This window comes from Salvelinus fontinalis, chromosome 31, assembly GCF_029448725.1.
Source record: "Salvelinus fontinalis isolate EN_2023a chromosome 31, ASM2944872v1, whole genome shotgun sequence".
Classification (NCBI taxonomy): Eukaryota; Metazoa; Chordata; class Actinopteri; order Salmoniformes; family Salmonidae; genus Salvelinus; species Salvelinus fontinalis.
In genome coordinates, this window is record NC_074695.1 from 34,362,464 (window position 1) to 34,375,865 (window position 13,402).

General features: G+C 42.4%; 2 protein-coding genes across 8 annotated transcripts in view; one reads left to right on the forward strand and one right to left on the reverse strand.

Moving 5' to 3' along the window:
* On the reverse strand, window positions 1-8,647 carry ppp1r3da (protein phosphatase 1, regulatory subunit 3Da). 5 transcript variants are annotated; one of them, XM_055892340.1, is made up of 3 exons: window positions 8,478-8,647; window positions 6,853-7,026; window positions 1-2,745 (listed from the first exon to the last, which is right to left on the reverse strand). In XM_055892340.1, exon 3 carries the CDS (start codon window positions 2,715-2,717, stop codon window positions 1,809-1,811), a length of 909 nt encoding a protein of 302 aa, XP_055748315.1. In that variant the 5' UTR covers window positions 2,718-2,745; window positions 6,853-7,026; window positions 8,478-8,647; the 3' UTR covers window positions 1-1,808. The 5 variants fall into 5 exon arrangements, with proteins under 5 accessions (XP_055748315.1, XP_055748316.1, XP_055748314.1 ...); XM_055892341.1 differs by lacking the exon at window positions 8,478-8,647 and adding an exon at window positions 7,466-7,666; XM_055892339.1 differs by lacking the exon at window positions 6,853-7,026 and having other exon boundaries at window positions 8,478-8,645.
* fam217ba (family with sequence similarity 217 member Ba) overlaps window positions 6,986-13,402 on the forward strand; it is an 11,389-nt gene continuing 4,972 nt past the window's right edge. The window contains exons 1-2 of one of the 3 annotated variants that reach the window (XM_055892335.1): window positions 6,986-7,484; window positions 13,281-13,374. In XM_055892335.1, the coding sequence (XP_055748310.1) occupies window positions 13,328-13,374 (47 nt within the window). In that variant the 5' untranslated portion in view covers window positions 6,986-7,484; window positions 13,281-13,327. Of the gene's footprint in view, window positions 7,485-9,217; window positions 9,721-10,603; window positions 10,726-13,280; window positions 13,375-13,402 lie in introns of those variants that run through there. The other 2 variants (XM_055892334.1, XM_055892336.1) reach the window with 2 other exon arrangements.

The following is a 13,402-nucleotide window of genomic DNA, read 5'->3' on the forward strand; positions in this document are numbered from 1 at the left end:
TTTCTATCATCAACTGTGCTTTAATGTAAAAAGAACAAGAAACAATAGTATTAACTTTTCTAAGTACGACCAGTTAAACAGTGTATTTCTTTTGTTAGTAGCTAAATATTTTCAATTTATATCATGAGTAATATTTGAACTAAAAGCTGCTTGGTAGCATAGTTTAAATGCTTGGCTGATCTTCTCTTGATCTTCTCTTGAAGATGACAACTCTTTATTTCCTGTTATAAATTAATCTCAACCAGTTACATGACCAGAGTCAGAGTAAGTCAAAATTATTTTAAAACATCCGACAAGTAGAAACCATAAAGTAAGTGCATTATCCAGAGGCACATTGCCACAGTGAAATGTGTACTCTGTGTCAGTCTTATCTGAACAAGTGCTGTATACAGTGCCTTCGGAAAGTATTCAGACCCCTTGACTTTTCCACATTTTGTTACAGCCTTATTCTAAAATACATACAATTGTTTTCCCCCCCTCAATCTACACACAATACCCCATAATGACAAGGCAAAAACTGGTTTGAAGAACTGAAATATTACATTTACATAAGTATTCAGACCCTTTACTCAGTCCTTTGTTGAAGCACCTTTGGCAGTGATTACAGCCTCGAGTCTTATTGGGTATGAAACTACAAGCTTGGCACACCTGTATTTGGAGAGTTTCTCCTATTCTTCTCTGCAGATCCTCTCAAGCTATGTCAAGTTGGATGGGGAGCGTCGCTGTACAGCTATTTCAGGTCTCTCCAGAGATGTTAGATCTGGTTCAAGTCCGGGCTCTGGCTTGGCCACTCAAGGACATTCAGAGACTTTTCCCAAAGCCACTCCTGCGTTGTCTTGGCTGTGTGCTAAGGGTCATTGTCCTGTTGGAAGGTGAACCTTCGCCCCAGTCTGAGGACCTGAGTGCTCTGGAGCAGGTTTTCATCAAGGATCTCTCTGTACTTTGCTTCGTTCATCTTTGCCTACATCCTGACTAGTCTCCCAGTCTCTGCGGCTGAAAAACATCACCACAGCATGATGCCGCCACCACCACGCTTCACAGTAGGGATGGTGCCAGGTTTCCTCCAATTGTGACGCTTGGCATTCTGGCCAAAGAGTTCAATATTGGTTTCATCAGACCAGAGAATCTTTAGGTGCCTTTTGGCAAACTCCAAGAGGGCTGTCATGCGTCTTTACTAAGGAGTAGCTTCCGTCTGACCACTCTACCATAAAGGCCTGCTTGGTAGAGTGCTGCAGAGATGGGAGAAACTTCCAGAAGTACAACCATCTCCACAGAGGAACTTCGGAGCTCTATCAGAGTGACCATTGGGTTCTTGGTCAACTCCCTGACCAAGGCCCTTCTCACACGATTTCTCAGTTTGGCCGGGAGGCCAGCTCAAATTGATAAAAAACAGTTTTTGCTTTGTCATTATGGGGCATTGAGTGTAGATTTATGTCCATTTTAGAATAAGGCTGTAATGTAACAAAATGTGGAAAAAGTCAAGGTGTCTGAATACTTTCCGAAGGCACTGTATATAATAAAGTGCATTTGCATTTGAAAACATGCACTCCAATACTAATAGGTGTGCTCTGTTAAAATAAATGTGTATGAATTAATAAAAAACATGGCTTCCACCACAGTCACAGATAACCATGACGTGTTTCTCTATTGGCTGAGTGCTCCAATAACATGTTATTCATATATACCAGATCTGTCTTTTTCTGAACACTACTGCTGCCTCTCAGTTCTGATGATGTTTTTGACCTCATGGCCAAATCATTTATTGGAACTTATGAGAGCAACCAGTAAATGCTCCTTGTTAAATGAGCTCAAATAAAGTGCACCATGCTATGCTCACACTCCTTGGGCACAGTCAGTTTGTAGCTATGGCAGACCAACTTATAGTTTTGCCCCTCGTTGTTGTCCCAGTGCTCTTTCCCAGACACTTTGTATCGGACAGCAAATTCCAAGGCAGCTCCAGGTAGCAGGAAGGGAGGAACAGGCAGGTGGAAACGAAAGGTGTCACAATTGAGCTGCTCCTGCGTTCCATCCCAGGACTTGCAGGTGGTGGATACCCAGGAGGCCTTGGTTTCTGAGCTGCACCTCCATCCTGTGAAAGAATAGCGCACGCTCACCTCTTTCTCAAAATGGAGGTTGAGGACCTGAGTGATCCCGATGATGCCCAGGTCAAAGCACAAAACCCTCTCCAGACAGACTCTCTGCTGGCGCAGGCGGCTGAAGAATTCAGGTCGATCACCGGGTTGCTGAGGGAACACCGGCTTCAGATACGGCAGCGAGATTTCCAAGTTCTTCCCCCCAGCCAGCTCTGCACCCATCAAAAGCCTGAAGGAGACATGTTGTGGCACAAAGGGATCCTCCCCGGTTTTGAAAACCTTAACGTCCTCTAGGTCCAGGCCCAGACAGTCTACAAAACGCACCCCAACATTACGAGTGTGCCTCTTCCACTCTGTGGAGGAGGACAGAGATCGTGCACGTCTTCGGATAATGGGTTTGGGCATGGGCTCACACGAAAGGCCTCGACTAAACCCCAATTCCCTGGGTGCAGAGGCTCTTGGGTTGGGTGGGCGGATTGGAACACGCTTCCCTTCCACGTCAGCTTTTGATCTGAGCATTTCATTCAGATTGATAGTGAGGTTGGTTCCGGAGGCATTCTTTGAGGCCTTAGGCAGTTCACTATTACATGAGGGAATTCTCTCCTTCCCAATAGTCCAATCCATGCTGTTTAATTAAAGAGGTCCTTCACACCTTATAAAAAAAGGGAAGGAAAAAGTTATGGGTGCATAATCTCAAATCTGGTGAGTTTTGCAATGTAAAAACACATTCAGGGCATTTAATAAATAAAAAAGTATCCTGTGTTAACTACATTCTTCACCATATGCTTTTGAACAGTGAAACTTCACATTTTGTCTCTGTGTCAGTATTGTACTGGATAGTACCATGGGAATTTGGTGTCGCGTTGACGTGCTAGTCAGAAATAGGAAACTCGGAAATATCCAACTTGCTAACTGGTTGAATGCGACACGTGTATAACCAGTTATCAAGTCGGAAATGTCTGAGTTTCTCATTCCGGCGAGCACGTGAACGCGGCACAAATATCACACACTTTGCTTGCTTTTTATTTTTCAAATTAGCAGGCATTATGCATACTCAATCATGAAAATGATAAAGCAATATATACCCATTTAGCTAAAGAAATTGCAAACATGGTATTGATTTATCATTTGCCCATCTGCACATTTTCTCCGAGATGAAACATTTAATCTCAACACAGTTCTGTTTCCAAAACTAAAACCTGTAATAAACAGAGTGGACTACGTTTTGTAGACTTTACCCTTTGCCAAAGTTTGGGAAAATGTTGTTTAGGAGTGCAAGGGCGAATTGAGTTACTGCACACGCACACTTCACAGAGTAGGTGTTCCCTAACAGAAATACGCAATTATATTCTAGAAAGGTTAGATATAAAACATCTTTGGCTATATGCTTCCAGAGACTTCCAGTCATTGTGCTAACGCTAGTTAGCGATGGCTCGCAAAACTACCTTCAACTTCCCTCAAACTGCATGCAGAGACATTAAAATGGTAGACCTATCCATGAGTTCATCTGACCATAAGTAAGTAGAAAAAGGGCTTAATTGCCAACATTTCACACTATCCCTTTAACTATTAAAATGGGTGGACTAGATGGGCCTACCTAAAGCGCTTTTATTTCTAAATGGCAAAACAGATGTATGAAAATACGCTGAAAGAGAAGGTGACATTATGCACTGCCGCCTCATATTCATCATTTGATCTCAAATCCAAAATGGTAGCATCGACCCATCGAGACAAGATATTAGCTTCACTGTCCAAATACATATTGTATAACATGCACAAAAAAGAACCAGTGTAAAACAAACAATTCATGGTGTGACTAGTCTGGGCTACAGAACATGTGACTTTATATAGCATAAATACAGTCCCCAAAATTCCTGTGTGTGTGTGTGTGTGGGGGGGGGGGGGGGTTTGCATGATTCAGCATTGAAATAGAATGAACAGAATGGACTTCCCCAGTCTAGTCAATGATGTCATAATGGGTGGACTGGCAGCCATAGAGTGGTGAGGATTAGGAAAGCAACTTCCCCATTCATTTTCTGTATTCTGGGTTTACTCAATGTTTTAAGCTTTGTTTTACTATTGACAGTTACAGCTGATTAGTTGATTGTATATCAATTTGCTCTCCTTAAATGTAAGTCATCTGATTTATTAGCTACAGTCTCTGAATTGTTTAATCAAACTTTTCACTGCCAGCTCCTGATATCAGAGCATAAAAACTACAATCTGTCTCCTGAATTAGCCTGTGCACCCATGTAGCAGTGTGATGTTGTTCCCCTAGATTATGCACCAAATTGCACACAAGGACCAATTCAAATAGGCCAGGTCAAGAGGGGATGTTAATAATAATTCAGTGTATTTTTTATTTAATTACAGCTGCATAGCTAATGTTTTTCTTTGGTGTACAAACACTTTTTCATATCAATATTGTACATACATGTGATTGTAAAAGTTTTGTATATTTTGGTTTGGCCCATCGCGGGTTATCTGTATTTCCGTACCCCTTACTGTTCTCTTTTGCCTGACCTTCGGCTAGCAAGGTGCCTGAGAGCTAGGACTGCGCCAAGGGTTAACATAATGTGTGTTGTCTCTTCGTGTGCAGGGCAAATAAAAAGAATTCAACTAGCAGACCGTCAGTTGTGGCAGCGTCCTAATTAAAAGTACACAACGCAGAATGAACCACGTTACACCCACTTGTATTTTGTTTCAATCAAAGAATATATACTGCCTACTAGTGCATGTACAGTGCATTCAGAAAGTATTCAGACCCCTTCACTTTTTCCACGTTACAGCCTTATTCTAAAATGGATTCAATCGTCCCCCGCCCCCCCTTAATCTACACACAATACCATATAATGACAAAATAAACCGTTTTTTTTACATTTTTGCACATTTATTAAAAATAAAAGTCAGAAATATCACATTTACATAAGAATTCAGACCCTTTACTCAGTCCTTTGTCGAAGCTCCTTTGGCAGCGATTACAGCCTCAAGTCTTCTTGGGTATGACGCTACATGCTTGACACACCTGTATTTGGGGATTTCTCAAATTCTTCTCTGCAGATCCTCTCAAGTTCTGTCAGGTTGGATGGTGAGCATCAATGCACAGCTATTTCCAGGTCTCTCCAGAGATGCTCGACTGGGTTCAAGTCCAGGCTCTGGCTGGGCCACTCAAGGACATTCAGAGACTTGTCCCAAAGCCACTCCTGCATTTTATTGGCTGTGTGCTTAGGGTTGTTGTCCTGTTGGAAGGTGAACCTTCGCCCCAGTCTGAGGTCCTGATGCTGCCACCACGCTTCACCGTAGGGATGGTGCCATGTTTCCTCCAGACGTGACGCTTGGCATTCAGACCAAAGAGTTCAATCTTGTTTTCATTAGACCAAAGAATCTTGTTTTGGCAAACTCCAAGCGGGCTGTCATGTGACTTTTACTGAAGAGGGGATTCCGTCTGGCCACTCTACCATAAAGGCCTGATTGGCGGAGTGCTGCAGAGATGGTTGTCCTTCAGGAAAGTTCTCCCATCTCCACAGAGGAACTCTGGAGCTCTGTCAGAGTGACCATCGAGTTCTTGGTCATCTCCCTGACCAACGCCCTTGACAGAATCCTGTCTCAGCACTCTACGGACAATTCCTTCAACCTCATGGCTTGGTTTTTGCTCTGACATGCACTTTCAACTGTGGGACCTTATATAGACAGGTGTGTGCCTTTCCAAATCATGTCCAATCAATTGAATTTACAACAGGTGGACTCCAATCAAGTTGTTGAAACATCTCAAGGAGGATCAATGAATAGAGGATGCACCTGAGCTCAATTTCGAGTCTCAGAGCAAAGGATCTGAATACTTATGTAAACAACGTATTTATTTTTAACACATTTGCACACAAAATAATTATCCTGTTTTTGCTTTGTCATTATGGGGTATTATTGTGTATAGATTGATGAGGATAAGAAATAAAAATAATCCATTTTAAAAATCAATTTTAGGCTGTAACATAACAAAATGTGGAAAAAGTAAAGGGGTTTGAATACTTTCCGAATGCACTGTATGGTCAACTTCAGCTAACCATCCTAAAATATAATTTGAAATTAGGCGTTTTTGGTGTAACTAATGTTATAGGCCTACTATGTTATTATATTCGGTTCTGTTATGTAAAATGCAAATGAATCATTGTGATCTTGCAAAAGATTGATTCAGCTTTGATCTAACTTTACTAAACAAGCACCATTGTGAGAAGTGATACTTTTCTATTTGTAATAATAAGAAGTGATGAGTATGACTATTGCGTAGGCAACAGATCTTGATGAGATGTCATTTTAAGCGATTGGAGCGCCCTTTGTGGACTTGAAAGGACAGCGCCAGAATCGCGCAATGACGTTAAAGAAGTTGAACCAACTTGTGGTGCTGAAGGATAGCTCTGCCATTCGCCCAGTTCAGGAACAAACAACAATCACTTGCAGTAGGCCTACAGCCTAATAGGCCTACGACTACATGGTACATCTATTTGTAGGCTATAGCCTAATGTAAATACAAATAGCTTACTATCATTGCACTGTTTATGAGGATAGCTTTATTGCGAGTAAGCATTTTGTGTAGCTTACACACTGTATCATAAATCAATTTTGATTAGCTTGAACAGATGGATACAATATACCCTACTACAGGATAAAAGAAAACAGGTGAACTATCCATTCATAGAATTTAGTTGCATAGATTAAACATGCTATCAAATCAATTGACCAAGTAGTAAACATAAATCCTTACTACAGGGGCCTCCCAAGTAGCGCAGCGGTCTAAGGCAAGGCGTCACTACAGATCCCAGTTCGATCCCAGACTGTGTCACAACCCGCCATGACCGGGAGTCCCATGGGGCAGCTCACAATTGGCCCAGTGTTGTCCGGTAGCACTACACCCCTGGTCATGACTGGATCTAAATATCTGTCGTAAAACGACAGTGGCGAAGGATATCAATAGTATTTCATGCGGATCAAAGTTCCGTTTTAAGATTCATTGGGGTAAAGTTAACTGGACGCTTCTGACTGATCTTGGAACTGTGACAACGGGCAGCCTCTCCCCGCTTGTTTGATCTGATACAAAATATCCACAGGGAAGCCTTATCAACCCAACCTTCACTATGCTATCCTGTATATCAGTTTTTCGCATGCGACAAACACTTGTACAATATGGCCGAGCCTAACCAAACCACAGACCGAACATTGTCCCACGCTATCAGCTGGCAAATTTGACAAACACTCCCAGCTGATTGCAAGGAAACGTGCTTCGGTTGACTACCTTCGGTTACATTAAGCTATTGTTTACATATTGTTCATCACGCGCATTACATCAGGAGATTGAACATACAAGTGACAGAACCTACCACCGCAGCAAAAAGTCAGGTAAATTACACTTTCTCCTTCTCCTACTGTCAAAAGAACCAACAGCACTGACAACGGTAAATCTCATTTTATCCAACATTCTGGCTTGTAGAGTCTTGCATATTTTTTAGGCAGACTTCTTTCAGACTGAATATCCCTGGGTTAACCATGGCAAGAGTCTGATGTTTTGGAAATGTTGTACCCTTTACCTTTTTCAAACGGACTATTGTCACAGATAGAACAATGAGACAGATATTTCACCGGATGTACACATGTGGAGCATCCGCTTGGAATTTCCACTCACTACCAAATATGGAAGTGAGAGGAAGCCTAGTAGCAAGCAGTGGGAGAAGATGGAAGGAGATGGATTTCTCATCGATTAAACATTTGATCTCAATACAGCTTTCTGTTCCCAAAACTAGAATCTGTTTTAAACAGAGTGGATTAAGTATTTTAGACTTTAACATTTGCAAAAATAAAATCGCGTTGCTTAGAGAGTGTGCAAAGGCGAATTGCGTTATTGCACACGCGCGCTTCACAGATTGTGCGTTCCCTAACGGAAATATGCAGACGTCTGCTAGAACAGGCAAATAGGATCTCGCTGGCTCTGCCCACCTCCTTGCTTGTTCTGCCCACTATGACTCATTTGTTTCTATTGGAAACGAGAGGCTGTGGTCTGTCTTGGTTTAGTTATAAAAATCTTTGCTGTCGTATGTTTTTTAAATCAGACTTTATTAACATAATCTGCAAATCACCTTACACCATAATGACTCATTATTTGTAGATCAGGCAGTCACACTCTACCCATGATACAACACGGTTTTGTTGCTCTCAAACACAGCCTCGGTCTTTATGGTGCGACTTCACTTTCAGACAGAAAGGAAGACTTGGCGTCTTTCTACAGTCTATGGCGTATCCTCTCGAGTCAGGAAATAAATATTATATTCTTATGTTGATCACTTGAAATGGTTGGCTTATTCAATAAAAACGAATGAACAAATCACAACAGCTCACCATTTGTACGAAGTATGTAGTGATTGTCAAGTAGGCTATATTTTGTAGGTTGAAGCCGAAGACTGATCCTCCATTTACTAGCAGCCTATATATTTCGTAGTTGGCCATTCGCGTGCGTGTGATTACGCGGACTGATTCGCACAACATGTGGGTAAATACTCATGTAGCCAACACACAGATGGCCTATCCCGGATGCAAAACTCACAATGTGTAGATCATCGAAGATGCGCCCACATACTTTAATTTTGCCATGCCAATGACAGACCTGATTTTATCAGGTTGTCTGTCTTACGGGAAATGCAGTGGTTGAGCTCATGATAGTAATATTTGTCAGCGTTTTAGTGTGCATTATAAGTTAACATAAATGTACCTACTGAACCTGAAACACATTTAAACGTCTGTATGGTTAAGGATTAAATACAGAAAACAATACAGCATGTGTGTGTTTAAAGCGTCAGTTGTAATGACATCAATTCCCATAATGCTCTCCTCTGCTAACATAACAGGGCCGCATTCAGCAGAACTAAGCGTTGTGTTGTAAACGGTCCTGTTCTGAACGACCAGTTGAATGTTGTGAATAGGCTATGGTGGCATAGGGGACGATTGTGTGCTGCACGAGTTTTGCGATTTGAAATGGGCAGACACATATTGATCACACCTGTCAAACGGGAGCAAACACACTTCAAATAATGTTGAAGAACGGTGCGCAGCGTTTTGGGGAAACGTGTACGTTATGCAACGTAGCAAATCGTTTAATGAACTGAACGCATCCCAGCAGTGGGCTACAGAACAGTGCCAGACAGGGACCGCAGCAAGTAAACAAACCTATTCGACACATTGATAGTGGAAGCGAATTTAGGATACAGTTGTTATATTGATCGGGGGCTTACGTTAGCTGCCGTACACGACACGGCAGTAAACCCTTGAAAAAACTGGAATATTATTACAGTATTTGTTTTCGCACGGGAATAGACTGCTGATATGCGCATTATGCACTGCATCACTTTCGATAATATGGACGATTTTACCCTCGACATAGAGTACCTCATATGGGATTTAGGTTGGCATCTATAGCTACAGTAGGACATTATTCCGTTGCATTGGACTGAAAGCAGCTGCCCTTGAGCTCCAGGATCATGGGCCCCATTATGCAGGAACGCACTGCCTCCACGGCATTGAAACGCGTTGTTTCCAAAGAGAAGATACGTACGAAAAATTCTGAAAATAACGGACCGATTACGAGGTAATCAATCAAATGTATTATAAAGCCTTTTTTACATCAGTAGTTGTCACAAAGTGCTTATACAGAAACCCATCCTACAACCCCAAAGAGCAAGCAATGCAGATGTAGAAGCACAGTGGCTGGTAGAAACCTAGAGAGGAACCAGGCTCTGAGAGGTGGCAATTCCTTTTCTGGCTGTACGGGTTAATATTATAAGGGTACATGGCCATTAAGGCCAGATCGTTCTTCAAGATATTCAAACGTTCATAGATGACCAGCAGGGTTAAATAATAATCACAGTGCTTATATATATAGCAGTGGTTTCCAAAACTGTAGTAATGTTCGAGTCACTCAAATTTCATATGAATATACATTAGGCGTGGTAAAATGTATAAAATTGCAAGAAAATTAGCTTTAAAAGTATTTTTTTTATCTGCACTTCATGACAAAATGTGTAGAATTACAGGACATAAGCTTTAAACCTGCAAACTTCTCTATGCCAACAAGAGGGGTGTGAACAGTTTGTGTCATGAACAGTCTTTGTGCCCATAGAAATAGGGAGGGGGGGGGGGGGGGTGTATAGAGGGTGCAACAGGTCAGCACCTCAGGAGTAAAAGAGCTAGCTAGCACTTTTTGGGTTGATAATTCATGCATTCCCCACAATTTCCCAATAGTGTGTAATTGCGGCCTGCAATTGTTTCTGCATGTGGGCATTCCTGCATCTGCAGGCACGCCCCCTCCCAAAGAGCAAGACATCTTCAAGCTTGTGTGACACTTTTGATATTCTGGATTTCCCCTGATTGTCTATGTTATTAAAATCTGGGTCAAATGGGAAATAAAAGTATAATTGATGTTTTTCAGGGGCGGAGGACACTGTCTACTGGTGTTCTAGCTAGCTACCTATCCTGCCTGCTGTGTACCGCCAGAGTCCTAGCTAGCTAGCATACAGTGTCCTTCGCGCCTGCATGCCGAACACCTGCCCTTGCCCGTCGTTAACAGAACTGCGGGAAAACAGTGCCCTGACAGGTGGGGGCGAAGTACACTATACTGCTGTGCTAGCTAGTTACCTATCCAGCCTCTTGCCTACTGTGTACCGCTGGAGTCCTAGCTAGCACCACTTGTCCTTCGGGTAAAATCATATGAATTCAATCACTTTTTGACAGCTTCGCTTTTGATTGAAATAAAACTTTGTATACATGTTTGCCCATGGAAGAAATGGTCAGTAAGTTACTTTTTGGACCTGAATGCCAAATCATTCAGGAGATAGAGGTGCTCGAAGTTGACCCATTTCCCATACCCCACCATACCAAGAGACATTAATGTCTTCATCACTGGAAAATATACAGTAAATGGTTGATATCATTTAAAAGCTTACAAACAGGGTTGTCAAAATGTTATAATTTCATAAATAAATTGAATAAACATTCTAAAAATTGTTGTACCTTTTAATGTAAAAGAAAGAAGAGGAGTAGGTGGCCAGCACGTCACAATAAACTTTATTGAAATATAAACAGAATGTATGTACAAAAGAGTACATAAAAGGGAGCAGTCAGCATAGTACATCAGGATGCACAACTGCAAAGCATTAACGTGTCAAACACACCGACATCATTGCATTTTGGTACACCAGAATTACATTCATTTCCAATTAAACGTTGTGTTCCCAGCATTGCATTGCAGAGGCAGTTGCAGCACGTTCGGTGTGGTGCATAAGTTGGATTTATCGAACGTTTGCGTCAAACTGTATGTGTAGACGGCTTGACAGAAATGGTAGCAGAAGGTGAATGTTGAACTTTTGTTGCATACATATCCAGATGATGCTGCGTACTATTTCGCGCAATCGAAGCGTCAGAGTTGCGTGCGGGACGCCTTGATCACACAGATACTGTTGTTGGGGCAAAACAGTATGCAGCATAATGTGGATGCGTGCAACAAAAGTTAAACATTCACCTTCTGCTACCATTTCTGTCAAGCCAGCTACGCATACTGTTTGACGCAATCACAAAATGTGATTGAATTCAAATGGATTTACTCCTTCTCTAACGCTTCGAACACACCGACTGCGTCATTGCATCACTGCTGCATAACATTTTGCGCAGCTAGGCAACTATACTGATGCAGGTACCTTTTGCAAATGGTCGCATGCGGTTGGACACATGGAGGAGAGAATCATTTTCGCAGTATCCTCAAAACCGTGTCTTTTTGACACAACTGCTGACAGCTACAGGGACATAAACACAAAAAATGCTGCTTGGAGACAAGTGTCCACGATAGTAGGATTGCCAGGTCAGTTTAGTAGTGAGCTTGTGCTAGATGTGGCTAGTTAGCGTTAGCTAGCTAGCTAACCTAGACAAATCGCCAGGCGTTCAACTGGGCTGATGGACTCCCGGTAGTTGGTATCCATCCGGGCGATCATGGCTCCAACCATCTGGAGTAGGTGATCGAACGGGCTTCGGTCCAGACGAAAGTAACATCGGAATTCCTCTCCAAACAGTCGAAGCTCTTGAATTAGACGGTGGAACTCCCCTGTCTGCTTTCGGGACTTTAACCATCTCTGAACCCACACAGACCTGCGCTTTCGGGCGGGGCTGGTCCCGGCCCAACAGCGCGATCAAGACCACCTACCTCAACGTTGGTCTCATTGTTGAAAGAGCCTACTCTGCCTATCTTGACTATTTATTATTGCATTTCGCTCCAAAACTGCATTTTGGAGGGAAATTATATTATAGGCTCTCACAATTAATTTGAGGATGTCATCGAATAAATAATATACTTGGCAAATAAATAAATAAAAAATGTAAAGAAATTATGCAATCAAACTGTTTTTATGTAATCCCAAATTTTTACTGAATGTGTGCAACAACAAAAAAATCTACATTCATATTTTGCTCCTTTTTGTCAAGTCCACTCATACAATTTGATAATTTGATAAATCGAACGTATGCATCAAATTGTATGAGTTTTATTTATAAAAATTTATCGAACGTATGCACCACACAGAACGCACTGCAACTGCCTCTGCAACGCAATGCTGCAAGGCAAATGCAGCGTTCCATTGGAAATGAATGTACTTCTAGTGTATCGAAACGCAATGACGCAGTCGGTGTGTTCGAGGCCTAAACGCCTGCCGAACACCTGCTGCCCTCACCGTGGTTAACAGAACTGCGGGGAAACAGTGTGCTAGCTACCTACATATCCCGCATCCTGCTTTCTATGTACCGCCGGTGTCCTAGTTAGCTACCTAGCATCCAGTGTCCTTCGCTAACACTTGTCGAACACCTGCCATCGTTAACATAACTGCAGGAAAGCAATGCCCGACAGGCACTTCTTCTTCTGTGGGGTTTATTGGCGGTTGGCATCCAACGTTATGGTGCATTACTGCCACCTACTGTACTGGCGCGCCACCGCCTCCTGCCTGTATACTGGAGTTGCAGCTTAAAAAGTGACCAATAGAAGTATAAAGAGGGGTTCCTGCAAATTCAGGAAAGCCCACATGCAGGAACACTCCAAATTGCGTATAGTGCAAAGAGATAATTACAAACTCTCTCCTGTCTCCTCACTCCACTCTCTTGTTTCAACAGTTCAAAGAAAGCTAACAAGGTGAAGAAGGCAGGAGCTCAGCTCAAGAATGCCCTTCCAGGTCAGGATAAGGACACTGTGTCGACAATCCAGAGGGTGAGTGACTGGTGGTGAAATCATCTTG

Bases quoted from the DNA above. Each gene is read 5' to 3' on its own strand.
- ppp1r3da (XM_055892340.1), bottom strand. From the start codon at position 2,717: ATGGATTGGACTATTGGGAAGGAGAGAATTCCCTCATGTAATAGTGAA.